Source organism: Acanthamoeba castellanii (genome assembly GCF_000313135.1).
Source record: "Acanthamoeba castellanii str. Neff unplaced genomic scaffold scf7180000084703, whole genome shotgun sequence".
Taxonomy (NCBI): domain Eukaryota; phylum Discosea; order Longamoebia; family Acanthamoebidae; genus Acanthamoeba; species Acanthamoeba castellanii.
In genome coordinates, this window is record NW_004457477.1 from 145,973 (window position 1) to 163,797 (window position 17,825).

At 57.6% G+C, this 17,825-nt stretch overlaps 8 protein-coding genes across 8 annotated transcripts; 3 read left to right on the forward strand and 5 right to left on the reverse strand.

Annotated features, from left to right (window-relative positions):
* Positions 1 to 350: 350 nt before the first annotated feature.
* Positions 351 to 1,592, forward strand: ACA1_138470 (ribosomal protein L12e, putative; the record flags this gene model as incomplete). Its single annotated transcript, XM_004340405.1, has 7 exons — positions 351 to 384; positions 452 to 525; positions 612 to 702; positions 790 to 906; positions 989 to 1,036; positions 1,136 to 1,282; positions 1,351 to 1,592. The coding sequence occupies 7 exons, from the start codon at positions 351 to 353 to the stop codon at positions 1,590 to 1,592; spliced, it is 753 nt and encodes a 250-aa protein (XP_004340453.1).
* Positions 1,593 to 2,365: 773 nt separating this feature from the next.
* Positions 2,366 to 3,061, reverse strand: ACA1_138480 (uncharacterized protein; the record flags this gene model as incomplete). The annotated part of the gene is made up of 3 exons (XM_004340406.1): positions 2,366 to 2,694; positions 2,779 to 2,845; positions 2,918 to 3,061. The coding sequence occupies 3 exons, from the start codon at positions 3,059 to 3,061 to the stop codon at positions 2,366 to 2,368; spliced, it is 540 nt and encodes a 179-aa protein (XP_004340454.1).
* Positions 3,062 to 3,415: 354 nt separating this feature from the next.
* Positions 3,416 to 6,731, reverse strand: ACA1_138490 (Protein-tyrosine phosphatase domain containing protein; the record flags this gene model as incomplete). The annotated part of the gene is made up of 12 exons (XM_004340407.1): positions 3,416 to 3,481; positions 3,596 to 3,697; positions 3,774 to 3,890; positions 4,006 to 4,061; positions 4,205 to 4,385; positions 4,474 to 4,602; positions 4,708 to 4,782; positions 4,975 to 5,052; positions 5,133 to 5,203; positions 5,275 to 5,383; positions 5,687 to 5,769; positions 5,834 to 6,731. 12 exons carry the CDS (start codon positions 6,729 to 6,731, stop codon positions 3,416 to 3,418), a joined length of 1,965 nt encoding a protein of 654 aa, XP_004340455.1.
* A 749-nt stretch (positions 6,732 to 7,480) lies between these two features.
* ACA1_138500 (Ubiquitinconjugating enzyme subfamily protein) lies at positions 7,481 to 8,966 on the reverse strand (the record flags this gene model as incomplete). The annotated part of the gene is made up of 7 exons (XM_004340408.1): positions 7,481 to 7,602; positions 7,827 to 7,949; positions 8,045 to 8,174; positions 8,290 to 8,357; positions 8,484 to 8,609; positions 8,702 to 8,828; positions 8,943 to 8,966. The coding sequence occupies 7 exons, from the start codon at positions 8,964 to 8,966 to the stop codon at positions 7,481 to 7,483; spliced, it is 720 nt and encodes a 239-aa protein (XP_004340456.1).
* Positions 8,967 to 9,502: 536 nt separating this feature from the next.
* On the forward strand, positions 9,503 to 12,816 carry ACA1_138510 (legume lectins beta domain containing protein; the record flags this gene model as incomplete). The annotated part of the gene is made up of 15 exons (XM_004340409.1): positions 9,503 to 9,623; positions 9,727 to 9,928; positions 9,999 to 10,194; positions 10,268 to 10,435; positions 10,523 to 10,649; positions 10,725 to 10,852; positions 10,925 to 10,986; positions 11,089 to 11,218; positions 11,293 to 11,379; positions 11,452 to 11,548; positions 11,606 to 11,668; positions 11,809 to 11,970; positions 12,042 to 12,142; positions 12,230 to 12,294; positions 12,426 to 12,816. 15 exons carry the CDS (start codon positions 9,503 to 9,505, stop codon positions 12,814 to 12,816), a joined length of 2,100 nt encoding a protein of 699 aa, XP_004340457.1.
* A 587-nt stretch (positions 12,817 to 13,403) lies between these two features.
* On the forward strand, positions 13,404 to 15,550 carry ACA1_138520 (putative phospholipase blike 2, putative; the record flags this gene model as incomplete). Its single annotated transcript, XM_004340410.1, has 8 exons — positions 13,404 to 13,736; positions 13,826 to 13,943; positions 14,047 to 14,297; positions 14,419 to 14,624; positions 14,720 to 14,800; positions 14,936 to 15,066; positions 15,165 to 15,289; positions 15,389 to 15,550. 8 exons carry the CDS (start codon positions 13,404 to 13,406, stop codon positions 15,548 to 15,550), a joined length of 1,407 nt encoding a protein of 468 aa, XP_004340458.1.
* Positions 15,551 to 15,679: 129 nt separating this feature from the next.
* ACA1_138530 (peptidase, S54 (rhomboid) subfamily protein) lies at positions 15,680 to 16,546 on the reverse strand (the record flags this gene model as incomplete). Its single annotated transcript, XM_004340411.1, has 2 exons — positions 15,680 to 15,990; positions 16,123 to 16,546. Coding segments are annotated over 2 exons (735 nt in total), but the record flags the coding sequence as incomplete, so codon positions are not given.
* A 96-nt stretch (positions 16,547 to 16,642) lies between these two features.
* On the reverse strand, positions 16,643 to 17,793 carry ACA1_138540 (uncharacterized protein; the record flags this gene model as incomplete). Its single annotated transcript, XM_004340412.1, has 2 exons — positions 16,643 to 17,385; positions 17,475 to 17,793. Coding segments are annotated over 2 exons (1,062 nt in total), but the record flags the coding sequence as incomplete, so codon positions are not given.
* Positions 17,794 to 17,825: the final 32 nt, after the last annotated feature.

Sequence of the window (17,825 nt, forward strand, 5' to 3'; positions counted from 1 at the left end):
GTCTTGCGCTGTTTGCGTGGGCGAGGGGTTGTCGTCTTCACATGTCGGCTTTGTATGAAAATTGGTCCAAATCGGCCACGATTACCGGCTCTAGCTATGAATTGCGAAGATGAAGCGATCTGCAGCCGATCGCTCCCTTTTAGTAACACCTCCCGTACAGGCGCCCCTCGCACAAAGGGGAAGGCATTCGCGAGCCAGCTTCCACCCGAACGGCGCAACATGAGCAAATGGCCTTTACTTCTTCAATTCTGGGAAGTAGTTTTTTATAAAAATGAAGAATATATAAAAAGGAAAATTAAATATCATTCTCGTTATTTCACTTCAAGTTCACAAGCTAGCTTGTTCAGGAGATGCAGAGGGCGGACACTACCGAGGTTGTGACGAGTACGTTGCTCACGCGTGCAGTTCTTCCTCAAGTCTCATGAGCTCCTTCCCTCCCTCCTTCCCACAGTCAAGTCGCGCATGTACGGAGGCAGGCAACCTCATGCGGCGTGGTTGGCACCCAAGACTGGGCCTCTCGGCATCGTACTCCGTCCTCCCTTTACGTAAAAATTCAATAAATAATTGTAATAAATAAATAAATCCATAAATTAATACTGTATGTGCTGCAGGCGCCTCGACCCATCTGCCAGGCGATTGAAGACAAGATCAAGCCTTGGCTCAACTACAAGATCGACTTCCTCGTCCACCTCCATCCCAATAGTGCGTTCCGCCACACCAGTCTTCTTCTCTTCTTGATGGTCCCCATTCCCCATTCCACACCACCTGGCCTCACCTTGCCTCACGCAGCACGCACGGCCGAAGTGGTGGTCGCGCCCAGCGTGTCGACAATGATCCTACGCGCGTCGTCCTACATCCCGCCCGACATCTCCGAGCGCAACCTCATCGCTTGCGGGCTGCAGAAGGGTATCAATAGAGCTCTCAACTACGCTCCCAACTGGCCCTGAAGTCTTCGTCGCTGGCCTGTGACTGATCTGCGTGCGCGCAGGCGGGTATGAAGTGAAAACGCGACCACCCGAAAGCCGCAAGAAGAAGTGTACGCCCTGCGCATGACACGACACGACACGACACGACACGACACGACACGACACGACACGACACGACACGACACGCGGCACTCATCGCTCGGAGTTAGTTTCGCACGAGGCGGACATCATGACGGCCGCGGTGTTCGCCATTGCCAAGCAGCAGCGCGTGTGGGGCCGATCGCAGGCGGCCGCATTCGTGGGCACTCTCAAGGAGGTGCTCGGCTCGTGCCACTCGCTGGGTGTCACAGTCGACGGTGCGCACTCCTCCACCTTAAGGTGGGCGCTGATCAGCGAGTGCTGACGTCACTCCGGCGCCTTAAAGGCGTGCGCGCCATTAAGCTCCAGCAGGCCATCACGGAGGGCAAGTTCGCCCTGCCGCCTGACGGCGGTGATGGTGACGACGTCATCGAGACCTTTCTGGAGGCGGCCACCAACGCGCCGCGGCCCCATCTGTGCAAGGAGACGACGATGACCGACGAAGAGAAGGCCGCCATGAAGCAGAAGGCCACCGCCAAGATGCAGAGCGTCCGCTGGCGCGACCCACAACCGCTCCCCGCCACCTGAACAACATTCACATCACGTTGTGACACCTCTTGGTTTGTTTACTTTGTCTCTCTAGTGCAAAAAAGGCCTCCACAAACAGCAGCTTGCTGAAGAAGGCAAAGCGGGTTTGGGGTTGGGTTGGGGTTGGTGGGATCAAAAAAAAAGAGAAGGACAACAATGAGCGTGGTGACGGTGTGCGATGAAGATGAAGGTGAGCAAGCAAAAAAGGAGGATACGGCACGGTGGATTCCCGGGTGGTCGCCCACCCCAGTACTAACACCGCCTGGCGCAGCTTAACTTCGCTGTTCGGATGGGAAGCGGTGCTTTCTGCGCAGTATGGCCGTATCCGTCCACCACACATGTACCCCAACAATTTCCACCCTGATTATAACTTAAGGCTTGGGCGGCTACCCACCCCCCTCACTGAAAAGTACTACTATGCTGGTTTTTTGCTGTGAATTGGCACTTTGGCAGGGGAAACCATCATCAGGATGTCCACAGCAGGCACTGTGCATGTTGCTTTCTTTTTTTTTGGTACAACTGATAGTTTCTTGTCAAGTTTTCAGTTTGTCATCCCACAGGATATGCATTGACACAGCAAGCCACAGGGCAACTGAACCTGTGCAGGCAACTCACCACAGTGCCCACCTGTGAGAGACCTGTGGGGAACCACTCATTTGAAATGAGAGGTCTAAAATGACTGTGCCAAACACAAAATATTGTTGTAGTTGATCATATCAAAATCTAAAGCCTCAATTAAGGCCGCTGTGGTACCTGCGCGACAGACCAACCCATCAACCACCCCAGTTAGTGCTGTGGTGACCCAGGTGGCCCAGAGGCACACCACTTGCGTGGCCACGCAACGTGTGTGCGGGCTGTACATACAAGTCGAGGCCGCACAAGAGGACCAGGCCATCGGTGGTCAGGAACAGGCAGTGGCACTCGCCAAGCGCCACGGCCGCGATTGGAGTGCCGCTCAGCGCCTCCACGAGCGTAGGCTTCGTGGGGTCGTTCGACGCCAGGTCGATGCAGGACCGGCACGAGCCCCACATGAAGACCTGGCCACACCTCGTTATCGCTGCGCTGTTGGTGTCGCCCGCAACCACCTCCACGATCTCCTCGCCTGGGCGTAGACAATGAACTGCGTTAAGAACACAGAGTCAGTGGTCGGCCGACCAGATAGGCTCTCATTCTTGTGAGGGAGTACATCGGAGAGCTTCGACCAGTGTGGGCGTCCAGGCGCCGATCCGGGCCGGGGCCGCCCAACGGACTCCCTGGTGCGACGACGGCGATAATGATCAAAACAAAGGACACGTCGATGATGATGGGCAATGAATGGGGCACACCTCCTCCTGGCGGGGATGACCCAGGACGACGGATCCTTCGAAGTGGCTGTCGCCGCCGCCGCCAAGAAGCAGGAAGGGCAGGATGCGCAGGTGCTGTTCGGTGAGACACGACTCGTCCACGCGAGCAGGAGGCACCTCGTCCATGGCCGCACAGCAAGCCAAACTAGTTCAACCAACGTTCAGTGCAACAAAACAAAAACCAAGTCCTTGAGATTTGTTTTTGATTTGTTGAAGAGGAAATGATGTAAACCAATCAACGCCTCTGAGGTGCACAGTGGAGGAGGTGAATGGCTTTGTAGTTACAAAAGAGGAGGGTAGGAAGTAGCGCAGCTTGCGGGATTAGGGGGGGGGGTTTCGTTACAAGGGGTGGATTGAGATGATGGTCGTAGCACTTGACGCACTTGACTCGACGCTGTTCGCCGGCTGGAGGAATATTCTCTCTTCCTCAACCATCATCATTCATCATCGTCGGGCGGGAACGGGCACGCATGTCCGTCGTCAGAACAGAACGCAGCTCTTCTGTCTCGGGATGGCGCCCAGCGAAGTCTTCCTTCCCACTCGACCCTGCACCGGAGGAGCCATTTTCTTCAGAAAGAGCGAAAGCGACGACATAAGAAGAAAACGAAGAAAACGAAGAAAAAGAAAGAAGAACGAAGAAGAACGAAGAAACTCACGTACATCGACGTGCTTGGGAGAGGGCGAGCCCGATTCGCACTTGCGTGGCGTGTATTGGAGGGCGCGGCCCAGATTGCTGAGCACCGTCTGATAACAAAACTCGTACTGCGCGGAGCACGAAGGTGGTGAGCAAAAGACAACGACGCACGACGCACACGCGACACCCGGCAGGTTTGGGTACCTGCTCCGGCTGGGAGATCATGCAGGTCCTCTGGTTTCGCATGTGCTGCACCAGGTGCACAAAATCGATGGTCGGTGGCGCCTTCGACGTCCAGCGCGTAAGACTCTCAGTGTCCCCCTAATTGTCATGCGTCCGATTTAGCACAATTTAAACAAATAATAATAAATAAATGAATAGCAAATAATAATAATAATAATAATAATAAAGAGAAATAATGAATAACAAAGGGTACCTCTTTGATCTCTTGAAAGAGGAGGTTGAGGATGGTGTGAATGAGGATGAAGGCGCCTGTTCGTCCAATGCCCGCACTGCCGTGTTGTGTTGTAATGCAAAACGAATAAAGGCGGCGGTGAGTCATTGGTATGGTGTAACGTCACGCGCACCACACACACGACACACACGACACACACGACACACAAACAAGGAGGCACGGGCAACCAACCTGCAGTGGGCCACCAGGGTGGGCTCCTTGAGTGCGTTGGTTTTGCCGACCTCGCGCATTCGCTCGTTGATCAATTTTATGATTTCCTCCAGCGGTTCCGACGACTCGGGCACCCCGTGGTCGGGCCACGCAAGATAGTGGTACTGCGTGATCTCCCGCGTCTCGCTTGCCTGTGTGCGTGTGCGGAGGGAATCGATGTTTGTCAGCCGTGTGCGCACACGGTGCACCACACATCGCACGCACAGGCGAATTGCGTACTTTTTCGACCACGAATCGCCTGACGAGGAACGAATGCTTCTTGTTGTCGATCTCCTCCACGTTGGTGACCGTGAAGCACCCGTAGGTCTGCTTGTCGTTGTCCTCGGGCCAGTACTGGTGGCACTTGGGCTGCGGAGACACACAAACACGCATAGGTCGGTCAGCCGCTCAGTAATTATTTGTGATAGGACCAGCTGTAGCTGTTTGGTTGGTGAAGAAGAGGGGGGGACGCACTCTGCCTCCCTCTTCGTTTCGCGTAAGCATGACGATGCCAAACGTCTCCGTTTCCCACAGCATACGGTAAAAGTCCTGCAATTGAATTATTATTATTAATAACAAAACTAATAATAATACTACTAATAATATTATTAATCCTATTAGTATTAGTAATACAATATTTATTATTATTATTATTATAGCAAATATTTGTTAACACAGCGACAGGGGCGCAGGAGTGGGGCAGGAGCGGGGCAGGAGCGGGGCAAGAGTATGAGAGGGTACCTCGACGGTAGAGGGAATGGGTGCCGAGGCGGCGATGTAGGTGATCTTGTCTTGGAAACCGGGCAACACGTCATCGAGCTGCATCGCGAGGGTCCAGACGGTCAGGTCGAAGAAAGAAAGCACAGAAGACGGGGCGGGGAGGAAGCAAGGCAAGGTACCTTGACGTAGCTGGCGTTGACATAGTCAGACTGGTCGTCGGCGACGGCCAGCTTGACCCGGTTCTGGTTGTCTGTAGTCGATAGGTGAGTCTTTGGGTACGGAGACGCACGCACGCGCTTGAGGACGAAGTGGTACACGTACAGGGCAGGATGTTGCCGTAGCGGTTCTTCTGAAAATTGAGCGGCGCCACCGCACACGAGAAGTCGTCCGTGCGCTTGGCGTACACGCGGGCGGCGTCTTCATCCAGCATCTGTTTGTCACATCACAAAGCGAAGAAGCCACAAAGGGGTCAGCCCACAACATGGGAGAGTCACACGTGCATAAAGAAAGAAGCGGAAAATGGGGAAAAACTGAAAAACAGGACTTTTTATCCGCGCGTTTTGGTTCGCTAGTTATTTTAGGTGACGGTCAAATGAAAAAGCAGCAAAGACAAAATAGAACGAATAAATCCCAACACGCAGATAACAACGCAACACGGATCTTGGAACAGCACACATGTGACCGACATAAGGCAAACACCCCCCAGAAGCGAAGAAGGCGACGTTCGACGTACCGCAAACTCGCGACGCGGGGCGCCACCGCCGATGTGTCGCTTCATGTTGTCATAGAACTCGGCCCAGTCGCGCCCAGCAATCACTATCGTTGTGTTGTGTGCGGTCGGCCGTGAGTAAAGCGGCACCAGCAAAGAAGACAAACGTACGTTTGTCGTTCTTGAACTGCCAGCCGTAGCGCGAGGAGCAGCTGCCGCTCTCCTCGTCGGTGTCCTCCTCCTCCGCCTCCTCCTCCTTATCGAAGGCCTCCTCCTCGTCTGCCGCCTCTCGGGCGTCCCAGCAGCGCAACTCGTCGTCTTGGCTCCGCGGCGTCGACGTACCGGCCATGTTGTTGCTGCTGCTGCCGCTGCCGCTGCTGGGGCTGGCACTCGTCGACGATGAGCCGTTCTTCTTGCAGCCGCCGCCGCCGCCGCCGCCGTTGGTGGTGTTCTTGTTGTGCAGTTGCTGCTGCTGCTGCTGCTTCTTCTTTTTGCTCTTGCCCTTGCCCTTCTTCGAAGGTAGAGCGGGCGAAGCCGTGGTCGACGTGGTGGTGGTGGTCGACGTGGCCACGACGACCGAACCCGAACCGACGCTGACCGGACCGACGCTGCGGCGATCGAGGGGCGTCTCCTCCCTCACGAATTCCAGGATCTCATCGTCGGCATCGCTCCAGGCGCCTCCGTGGGCCGGCCCCAATCTTCTCGTTGAAGATGTCGGTGAGGGCGAGGATCGGCTCAGCCCGCGTTCTCGTCCTCGAGGTTGAGAATGAGCAGCTGGGTCGGCGGCGTGGTAGGCGGTCTCGATTTCTTCTGTCGATATGCAGGCCTCGAGCTTGGTCTCTACTGCTGCCGGCTTGATGAGGCTCTCCTTGCTCTTCTTGGCCTTCTTGTTGTTCTTCGAGGCCGCCTTCTTCTTTTTCTTCATCTTCTTCTTCACCAGCCGCGCATGCTCCTGCTGATGTTGCAGGATGTTGCTCATCGAGAGCGATGTCTTGAGTTGCGATTTCGGCTCCTCTTCTATCGCCGCATCGAACGATTTAATCTTCGATGCCTGCGCCGCCATCATCATCGTCTCCTTCTCTTGTCGCTTTCAACCTTCGCTACTTCTTTGCCGCTTGGGTGATTCGCGAGCGTTTGCGCATGAACCGAGCGAGAGCAGGAGGAAACGAGCTGTTGGTGTTGTGCAGTCGTGGGGGAAGCTATGCTAGCGAATATCTCCTCTTCTTTAAATTAAATGAAGAATGCTGAGCTGCTCACTTCTTCTTTCTTCTTCTTCTTCTCTCTTCTCCTTCTAATTATCTAATTATTCGTCTCAATTAAAGATAAATCAATGACCCGCCGCGGATTCGTGAAGGCGAAGATTTCGGGGGTGGCAGAGGTGGTGCAGTAGATCCAAAGATCGATAGTAGAACTTTCTCGAGTGTGCGCTCGAGGTGGCGTCGGCTCTCTTGCGTTGTTCGAACGAGGCGCCTCCTGGCAGTACTTGTGCGTGGGGTCAAAACACTCGAAATTGCCAGCCCAAATAACCGCAGATGGCAGGCACGCGTGGAATGTACGAGCAGTAACGCGGCATTCCGACGCCACTGAAATTCAAATGTCCAACGGACAATCAGAGCCGAGATTCAAATTTATTGGGCGCGAGGCTGGTGCTGGGCTCACTTCCTTGAAGTCACCAGGCGCCGGGCGTGCAGGAAGTGGGAATGACGACGTTTGTGTGGAGACGTGGCCTTGAGGATTGCGTGGATTGGGTGGTCGTCACACTCCCTCTTCAGCGTGCGCCAAAGAGGAAGTGGAATGAGGATTGCGTGGATTGGGTCGTCACACTCCCTCTTCGGCCTCAGCTTCGGCCTCGGCTTCGGCCTCGGCTTGCTTGGCGGGATCCTGCTGCTGGGCCTTCTTCTTGGCCTTTCGCCTCTGGTTCTTGGTTGGCTTCTTGGGTCCTGTGTCGTGAGTGTGTCGTGCGGTGATGAGTAGGTGCGTGCGCGTGCGGTCATGGCTGACGGCACACTCAAGCGCGCGCGCGTGCGACAGGGGGCGGGCGGAGTGCGTCTTTGTCTCTGGTCTTGCATTCTCTCTCTTGTGTTTCATTGTATGTACAGATAGACGAGAACGGCGAACGCAAAGAGCACAGCGCCAACGAACAGGTCAAGAAGCGGAAGCCCACCTTGTTGCTGCTGGACCGCGCCACCAGTTGGCTGGCCGCCCTCTCCCGTCGCTGTCGACGTCGACGTTGACGTAGCGGTGCTCACGGGCTCTGACGCCGCCGCTTGCTGTCTGGCCTCGTACTCTGTTAACCGTAACAGCCGCGGTTGTAAGTACCGGCACGCGGCGAAGAAGAAGGAAGAAGAAGAAGCAGATGAAGAAGGGCGGTGATGACAATACCCTTGATGAGGTCGGGAAAAATCTTGCAGAACATGGGGTCCCGCTTGTTGGCCTCCATCGACTCTCGTGCGTATTGGCGCTTCTGCAGGTCCGTCGTTTCAATGCTTCCCGACGTGATCTTGTCCTCCAACTGCACACACAGGAGGAGGCGAAGGCACACACGCACGAACCGGATGAGCTCCTGGCAATGGCTAGCCACACACGACACACACGGCACACTCCGCAGAGAGGAAGCCAGAACGGACCATAAATGAGAGCAGGCCAGTAAGTATGCTGCCCACGCTCCACAGCGGATTCCATGTCTCGGGGTGGACTGGTAAAATGAGAGAAAGAGAGAGAGAGAGAGGTTGGTGAGCGAGCAGGCACGTAGCCAGCTCGGTGCAGCCCAGAGCGCAAGAAGAAGAAGAGCGGAATGACGCGAGAGGGGAGAGGGCGGTACAGTCCGACATGGACAAGCACAACCGCGTGTTGGGTTTGAATCGCCCGTTGGGCGTGAGCATCATGATGGAGGGCGGCTTCATGGGGTACTCCGGAGGGAACCTGAGCTTGCCGTGATAGACTCCGCCTGTGATAGATATGGAGGAAGGAGCTCAAGGCCATGCCGTTGCCCTTGGCTTCGTACAAAGGGGGGTAGAGGGGCCAGCTGGCCTAGCTTACCTCGGTACGGTGTGTCGTCGGGTCCAGTGATGACGTAGTGCCACTCCAAGATGTTGGCCGGGTTTGGGAAAGCTTTGACGTGGGGCACGGGCTCCTTGAGCAACTGCTGCAACTCCTTTTGCAACCTCTGATGATAGATGCAGTGCCATCAAGTGATTGTGAAATTAATTGGACCGCTCAATTTCATTTTATGTCCAAAGGTGGCACGCCGTGGAAAAGTTAAGCGCGTGAATGAACGTACCACGACATACTGCTTCTTCGACATCTTTTGTGGCCTCTTGTAAATGGCAAGAAGAGACAATCCAAGCGCAGAATAAACTGGAGGAAAACATGAGAAAATGCTTGTAATGATTGGCATAACATTTACTTCTTTTTATTTTTTTTCCACCTTGTTCACGCCCACAGATGGAGGCAACGCCAGGGGAGCTGAAGCTTGTCGTCCAGTTTGGAGAGCAGACGTACACATTTGAGGCCTCGCGTGTTACTATTTTTTGTGTTAATCTTTGGTCTGGCCTCCAGGCTGGAGGTGGTTGTGGATGCAGAAGGCGACCTGGCTGAGCTGCAGGGGCTCTTGTTCTCGCTGACCTCCCTCCCGCCCAATCGTCAGCACTTGTCGCCCTCTTGTCCCGTACGTCGCCGCTACTTCTCTCTCGTTTCCATCTTTTAACGCTCAGCAACCTTCTACGTGCAACCAACAGGACGAAACAACACCCCTGGCAGGCCTCTACGTGGATGTATGCCTCTTCACCTCTTCGCTATCTTCTGTCTGCACGTATAGTACAGCAAGTTTAACCCGCTCATATGCGCATCTTCCCCCACCAGGGCCAAAGGCTGACACTTGTAGAGCGAGGAGAAGAGGAAGAGGAAGAGCAGCAGCAACTCGACGCCACCAACTACCAATTGACCCAGGAGAACGTCGATGGTAAGCTGCTGCCTCTCCCTCTCAATGTGAGTGTGGTGCGCCCGGTGCCGTTGGCTGTCTCCACTCAGGCGCTTGTTCCCTCTCGTCCTGGCTCCCCGTGCAGAGTGGAAGGTGCGGTGCACGAGGACCTTATTCGGGAGCGAGGCGGTCGCTCAGCCGCTGGTCATGTGCCACGGCCGCCCGGTGTGCTTCGCGTGCGCCGCAACATGCCACATGAATGCCATCAGCGGCTGGATGAGCGAGGCTTCTCCGCTTCAGTGCAGCTGCGCTGCCGACCCCGCCAGACAGTGCCTGCTTGCTTTGGGGTGCGTACCCGTGCCACGGCCACGGCCACTCCACTTCGCGCCACGTACTCACGACACGTCTCCCCCACAGTAGTGCAGTGAAGCCGGTAGGAGGCAAATTGAGGGAGGCGATGCTCACATCGATGCGCGACTACAAGCGCGCCCTGGTACAGCGTCTCCAACAGCGCGCTCAGGCTGGTGGCTTCCAGGCCGAGAGCGCGCAGATCCGAGGCCGGCTCGACGCCACCGCGGCGCAGATGCGGCAGTACGAGGACCCGCTGCTACAGGTAAGGGGCGGCCCCACCCAGATTCGCCCCTCGTTCACGTTTGCAAACAATCAGCTGACTTGCTGCTCCCCAGGCGCGCTGTCTGTCCTTCCTCCCTTGCGTCGAGCTCGAGCGCAGAGCGAGAGATCGAGAACCGGAGGAGGGTTGGGCCAGGAGAGAGGCCTTGTTCATCGAGCTGCTGCGGTGGTTCAAGGCCGACTTCTTCTCGTGGGTGGACAAGCCCAGCTGCTCGTTTTGTGGGGTGCGTCTCGCACGCCTCGTCTGCGAGTGAGGTAGTAAGAGGCCCTCACGCTAGGGGGCGTCTATGTGTGTGTGTGCTGTTGAGCAGGCCCCGACGAATTCCATCGGCGTCACCGAGAGCTCGCCCGACGAAGCGCGGTGGCTGGCGAATCGCACCGAAGTGTATGCCTGTACTCTCTGTGGGACGGTCGTCCGCTTCCCGCGCTACAATCACGGTACGTACGAGCACTCGGACGCCAAGGCGGGACGAACTTAGTACTAAGTTTAATAATAATGATGGTATACAATAGCTGATAAGCTTCTGGAGACGCGCCGAGGGCGCTGCGGTGAGTGGGCTCAATGCTTCGCGCTGTGCTGCCGGGCCATGGGCTACCCTACGCGCATGGTCATCGACTGGACCGACCACGTGTGGGTCGAAGTACGCCTCCTCCACGTGCACGGCCAACGCTCTAAGCTCAAAGATGGCTCGTCGCTGGTTTACAACGCCTAGGTGTATTCGCACAACCAAGAGAGATGGGTGCACGCCGACCCCTGCGAGTCTGCCTACGACAAGTAAGTTGCGACTCTCTCTCTCTCTCTCTCGCTCTTCTTTCGCGCATGCTTGTGTACGAGTACACGCGACGTTTGTTGCTCATGGGCGGTACTCGTGGGCAGACCTTTGCTGTATGAGGCCGGCTGGGGAAAGAAGCTGAGCTACGTGGTGGCCATCTCCAAGGACGAGGCCATCGACGTCATCCACCGCTACACGCGCCAATGGGACCAAGTCCTGTCGCGCAGAACGCTGGTACATGTCGTGCATTCCATTCATTCCCTCGCTAAGCTGTACTCTCACGACCCATTGCCGCGTGCCACCTACAGGTGCCTGAGGACGTGTTTGCTCAGGTCGTGGACTGGTTAGACAGGCAACTCAGACAACGCGCGCAGTTGGACACCGCCGCAACAGCGGTACATCACGCACGCACGCACGCGCACGCACTTCTGTTTTGATTTCGTCTCATGCGCATATCTCATGTTTAGGACTGGACGGGCAGAAGGGCCGCTGAATCACAGGAGCTCGCGAACAGTCAGCGGGAGCGCGAGGTGAGCGCTGAAGAAGCCATTGGTCGCACATCGGGTACATATGATGTGTACTGAAGAGCGAATGAGGCGATGAGAACTGACACTGAAGCAGGTTCGCAGGAATGGAGAGAGGCACGACGGGAGATGGGCTGCATGACTGAGCCGCAGCAGTCTCGTACCGCTATCGGTGGGTGGACCACTCTTTTTTACGTGTGTGTGTGTGTGTGTGTGTGTGTGTGTGTGTGTGTGTTGTGTGTGTGTGTGTGTGTGTTGTGTTCTGCCACCAATTTGTCTGGGTACGTGCGCCGTGAGCAGCGGTGCCGGCCTCGTATGCGGAGGTGTTCAACTATCAGGCGTTTGGCGGCACCAACGTCCAGCAGCTGTCGCTTGTGGGTTCGGCGCGCATCCACCAATCCGAGCACGTTGCCTGGCTCACACCGGACCAGAACGACCAATTGGGCGCCCTCTGGCACTCTGGTATCATCCGCCCCCAAACGTCGTGCCTTTCAAACGCTGCACTCATTTCCCTCTCTTTCTGATAACACCAGTCCGGCAGCCGCTTAACGCCGAGTTCTTCACAAGCTTCCGCTTTCAGATACGGAGAGGCAACGGCGGTCAAGGCGCGGACGGCTTCGCCTTTGTGGTGCAGGTGCGTACGACTCGTAATTCCTCCCAAGTGCTCAACCTCGGAGCAAGGCCAGAGGCTGAACAAAACACTTCAACGCATCCCGGGCAGGCTGTAGATGAGCACGCCATTGGCGTGGGTGGCTGCGAGCTCGGCTATGGCGGACTGCCCAATTCGTACGTGGCAGCCGACCCCTTCTTCGTTCTTCTTCTTCTCATCCGTCAATCAATCAAGTGCTGGCTGTCGTCTTCTTTCTTTCTCTAACAAACTCTCATCGTTTTGTGATGGCGCAAACATCACAAACAAGGCTGGCAATCGAGTTTGACACCTACGAGAGCGCGGACCGCTGCGACGATCCCAACGACAACCACATCAGCCTGCACACGCGCGGCCCGCTGCCCAACTCGGCGCACCACCGCCACTCGCTCGGCTGCGCGCGCCGCATCCCGCGACTCGCCGACGGCCGGCCGCACGACGTGGCCGTCCACTACCGCCGCCGCGAGGGCCGGCTCGACGTGTTCGTCGACGACGGCGCCGCGGCCGCGCTCAGCGTCCAGGTGGGCGACCTGGCCGCGCGGCTGGGCGGCAGTCCCACGGCCTGGCTGGGCTTCACGGCGGCCACTGGCGGCCTCAGCCAGGCCCACGGCATCCTCTCGTGGAGTCTCCACCGCCCGAGTTTGTCTGACGACGCACCATGACCAGAGAGTTGTCCCACTGCGTCTCGACCCCAACGTGGGGCTTTGTTTTCTTTTATTATATTTAAATAATATGAGTTAACTAATAAGAAAAAGGGGGACACTTATTCTTTTCATTTCGTTGTGCAACCAACCACTCAAAGGTTTGTGCAACACCACCGATCTGCGATCAAAAGATGATAAGTCGCCGAGCCTCGTTGGCCGCCGGCAGCCTTGCGGCACTCGTCTTGCTGCTGCTCGCTGCCGTCTCGCTGGTCGCTGCTTCCGAGGCGGCAGCCCCGAGCAAAGCCTACTGGACCGCCTACTTCGACCCCGCCACCAACCTCTACTCCGTCGCCCCCATCTACGACCCCGTCAACGGCGGTACCTCCCCCATTTCATAATCTAGATTTATCCTCTTTTTTCCATATTTTTTTCATTAAAACAATGGGGAAACAATTAAAACAACAATTGTTAAAACCCGTTTTATTATTAAAATTATTAATTTAAAAAAATCAGTGGCTACGGGCGAGTTCGGCGATGAGCGCAACACGTCGGGCTGGGCGCGGCTCACGGTCAAGACCAACCCGGTCTACGCCGACGAGCTGACCATGTGGGGCGCCGGCTACCTCGAGGGCCGCGTCACCGCCGCCATGGTCTGGGAGAACTGGTACAACCTGCTCCAGTCCTCGTTCGGCGGGTCGGTGCCGGCCGCGCTCCAGGGCTGGTTCAAGGCCAACCTGGCCTGGATGGACGACCAGGTGCGGCGCTACGCCGCCACGCAGCCCTACTGGCGCCACGTCGAGCTGCTCCTGCTCCAGCTGCGCGGCATCCACCAGGGCTACCAGGAGTCGGCCTTCGTTGCCAACAGCACCGCACGCGCGCTGCCCTTCGACGCCTTCATCCTCCTCAACAGCGACGGCGACATGGAGGAGCTCTGCGTCGTACGCTTTTCTCTTTTCTTTTCTTTTATCTTTTATCTTTTTCTTTATTATTTATTTAAATTGTATTTTATTTTATTTTATTTTTGCAGGTGGCCAACTGCCCGAGCATTCCAGGGCTGGCGCAGCGGATCAAGAAGCCGCCGATTCAGAACACCCACTGCTCGGCCTACGTGCGCGTCACTCCCGACCTCCAGGAGCTCTACGCCGGTACCGCACACACATGCACACACACACACACACACACGACACACACGACACACGACACACACACACACCACCGCACACGTGCAGTTGACTGACGCGTGCGCAGGACACACGACGTGGGCCGACTACTACAACATGGTGCGGGTGTTCAAGCACTACGACTTCCCGCTGCGCGCGGCGCAGACGACGGCCCGCACGACGCTCTTCTCGAGCTACCCGGCCTTCGTGTCGTCGGTGGACGACTTCTACCAGCTGTCGAGCGGGCTCGTGGTGATCGAGACCACCAACGGCATCACCAACGAGGCCCTCTTCAAGTACATCAAGCCACAGTCCGTCATGAGCTGGATCCGCGTCTCCGTACGACCGCACACGCCGCACACCGCACACACAGCGACACACACCACCACACACGCGCGCCGCACGCGCGGGTTGGGTGACAGACGAGTGTGTGCGGCGTGTGCGTGTGGCGTGTGCGCAGGTGGCGAACAGGATGGCGGGGTCAGGCGAGGAGTGGATCGACATCTTCAAGCAGTACAACTCGGGGACCTACAACAACCAGTGGATCATCGTCAACTACGCCCGCTTCACCCCGGGCGAGCCCCTGCCCGACGGCGTACTCCACGTCGTCGAACAGATCCCCACTCGCGTCGAATTCGAAGACGTCACGCACTACCTCCGCCTCGGGTTCGTCGCACACGCACGCCGCACACACCGCACACGCGCGCCGCACACGCACTCCGCACGCGCGGCACGGTGGCTGATAGAGGGGGAGGGAGCAGGTACTGGCCGAGCTACAACATTCCCTATTTCGAGAGCATCTTCAACGAGTCGGGCTTCATCGAACTGGAGCGCACCTACGGGTGCGTGCTTCACGCCTGAGGCCCGAGTTCACCAGTTCCCCATCGCAACGCACTCATGTCGTGTCGTGCTGTGCCGCGTGTGTCGTGCTGTGTCGTGCCGCGTGTGTCGTGCTGTGTTGTGTGTGTCGTGTGCAGAGATTGGTTCAACTACCAGATGCACCCGCGCGCGTACATCTTCCGCCGGGACGCGGTCAAGGTGAACGATCTGGCGGCCGCCCGCAACCTCCTCCGCTACAACGACTGGCAGAACGACCCCGCCGCCTACGGTTCGCCCCATAACAACACGACACGACACACGCACATAGCACGACACGACACACGCGCATATAGGCTGATGGCTGTGTGCGCACGCACGCACGCGCAGGCAACCCGGGCAACCAGATCTCGTCGCGCTTCGACCTGGTGCCCAAGGGCGACAACCCGCCCAACCCCAACCTGGTCCGCGCTGCGTTCGGCGGTATCGATTCCAAGATCACCTCCAAGGCTCTGGTACGCCGCACTCGCGCGCGTGTCGTGTGCGGTGTGTGTGCGTGTGTGCGTGTGCGGCGATTGTACTGACCGTGTGCGTGTGCGGCGTGTGTCGTGCAGGTGAGGCTCGGTCGTTGCCAGGCGCAGAGCGGTCCGTCGCACGACCAGCAGCCGCCCTTCGAGTGGAACGACGCCGACTGGCCCCACATCGCCCACATCGGTCAGCCCAAGCTGTGGAACTTTGGCTGGTTCGAGATGCCCTCCGGCCGCCCCGTCAACTAACCCAATTATTTCCTCTCTTTTTTTTGTTCTTTTTATTTGTTTTTGTTTCGAAAAATGTTCTGATAATGTTCTGATAATGTTATGATATTTCTTTATATATTTATATATTTATTTATGTTGTTGTCGGTGTTATACGATTCGTTTGCGCTCCTCGGTGAGCTTGGAGAGGGCCTGCCATCGCATGTAGGCCACGCAGAAGATGACGCCCGTGAGGGCGCCGCCCAGGTGCGCGGTGCGGTTGATGTTGACGCGGTCGCCGCTGGTGGCGGCCGAGCGCGACAGGCTCTGCAGCTCCTCGACGATGCGGTTGAGCACGAACTGGCCCAGCACCAGCACCTCGACCAGGCTGCGCGGCCGCAGCTCGAGCCTGTCCAGCACCGACACCACAAAGAGGCCGAACACGCCCCCGCTCGCACCCAAGTTGTACACCACCACTCCCGCTACACAGAAGAAAACAGTTTAGCCACCGCACAGGACACGACACGACACGACACGACACACACGCAAACGACACACGACACACGCACACACGACACGACACACGCACACGCACACGCCCACGAGAGACGTACGTTTGACATCGTAGGGGGTGAGGAGGGTGAGGAGGTTGGCGCAGATGCCGCAGGTGAGAAAGACGGCGACGATGCCCCAAGACCCGCGGCGCTCCTCAACGATGCGGCCAAAGATGAAGATGAAGAAGAGGTTGGAGGAGAGGTGCGCGTAGGAGGCGTGGCAGAAGAGGGAGGTGACCAGCTGGTGCACCCACGGGTTGTGCTGGTACAGGTAGAACCCGCGCATGCCCTCCAGCTCCACCAGGTGGTCCAGGCAGAACACCGCCAGATTCACACAAAGCAGCCCAAACACCCCATTAAAGGGCGGCTGCTGCTGGTGGTGGGCTGCTGATGGTTGTGGGGCTGCTGCTGGGGGTGGGGCTGGGTATGTTGGTTGTTGTTGCCATCGTATGGCCCAGGCAGCCGATCTAATTCCACCACCTCCATCTCTCTATCTCTGGTGTCTCTTCAACAAACAAACCAGACCAGGGCTCAAGAGAAAAGGAAACATGAATGTTTCCTGTTCTTTTTCTCTTCTTCTCTAACAGCCCATTTCGCACTTCATCTTGCCCCGCACCTCGCCGCTGCACTTGGGGCACCGGAAGGGGCTCTTCTGCTTCTTGGCCGCCGCCGCCGCCGACGCCGACGCCATCGCGCCTTGGCCGCCTCTTGCCTGCGCCTTGGCCGCCGCGTTGCCGTTGACGTTGGCGTTGGTGGTGTTGACGTTGGTGTTGGTGTCCTCCTTGTGCTTGCGCTTGAGCTCCTTGACGCACTTGCGGCAAAAGAGGAGGTGCATGCAGGGGAGGAGGATCACGTTGCGCAGCCGCTTGCAGCAGTGCTGGCAGAGCACCAGCTGCTTGAGCATCTGCGCGTTGTCGGTCAGGGCCAGCATCTGGCTCTCCATCTCCTTCATGTGCCGCCGCAGCTGCACCATCGCCTCCTCGTGCTCCTTGATCGAGTCCCCCAAGATCTTCTCCTTTTGCTCCTGTTGAGACGCCCGCCCGAGTGTGAGGGCCGGGGGCTGGAGGGGGCGGAAGGGGGCTGGAGGGGGCGGGTGGGGGCGGACCTTGTGCTTGAGGGTGCGTTGGAGGTCGGCGTTGGCCTTCTTCTCCGAGGCGAGCTCCTTCTCCATGTAGATGATCGACTGCTGGGCGGCTTCGAGCTGGAAGCGCAGGATCATCTTCTCCATCCCGTCGTCCCCGAGCAGCGTCGCTGCCCCGTCCTCGTCTTCGTCCTCCTCTTCGTTCCCCTCCCCCTCCCCCTCGATATCTACAACACCTCCGTCTGCGCGTGCGCACGCAATCAGCTCCACCGCACACGCACCACCGCACGCACACACACACACACACACACACACACAACCGCACACGTACCCTCCTCGAGGCTGTCTTCGAGTGGCTGCTGCCGCCGCTGCTGCTGGAGGAGGTACTCCTCACTCGGCTCCTCGAGCGCCTCGAGCACCACCCGCTGCTGCCGCTGCTTCTGCTGCTGCTGCTCTTGGTGTCGTCGCTCCTGCTCCTGCTGCCGCTTCCTCTCCCGCCGCTGCCGCTTCGTCGAATTCGAGTTCGCCGCCGCCGCCTCCTGCTGCTGTCGACTCTCGGCGCCGAGCAGCTCGGCCAGCGCCCGGCGCTCGCCCTCGCCCTCGTCGCCGTCGTTGTAGTCTCCATCGAGCAGCTGCGCCGCCCGGTCGACGCTGTCGGCGGTGACGGTGGGCTGCTGCGGCG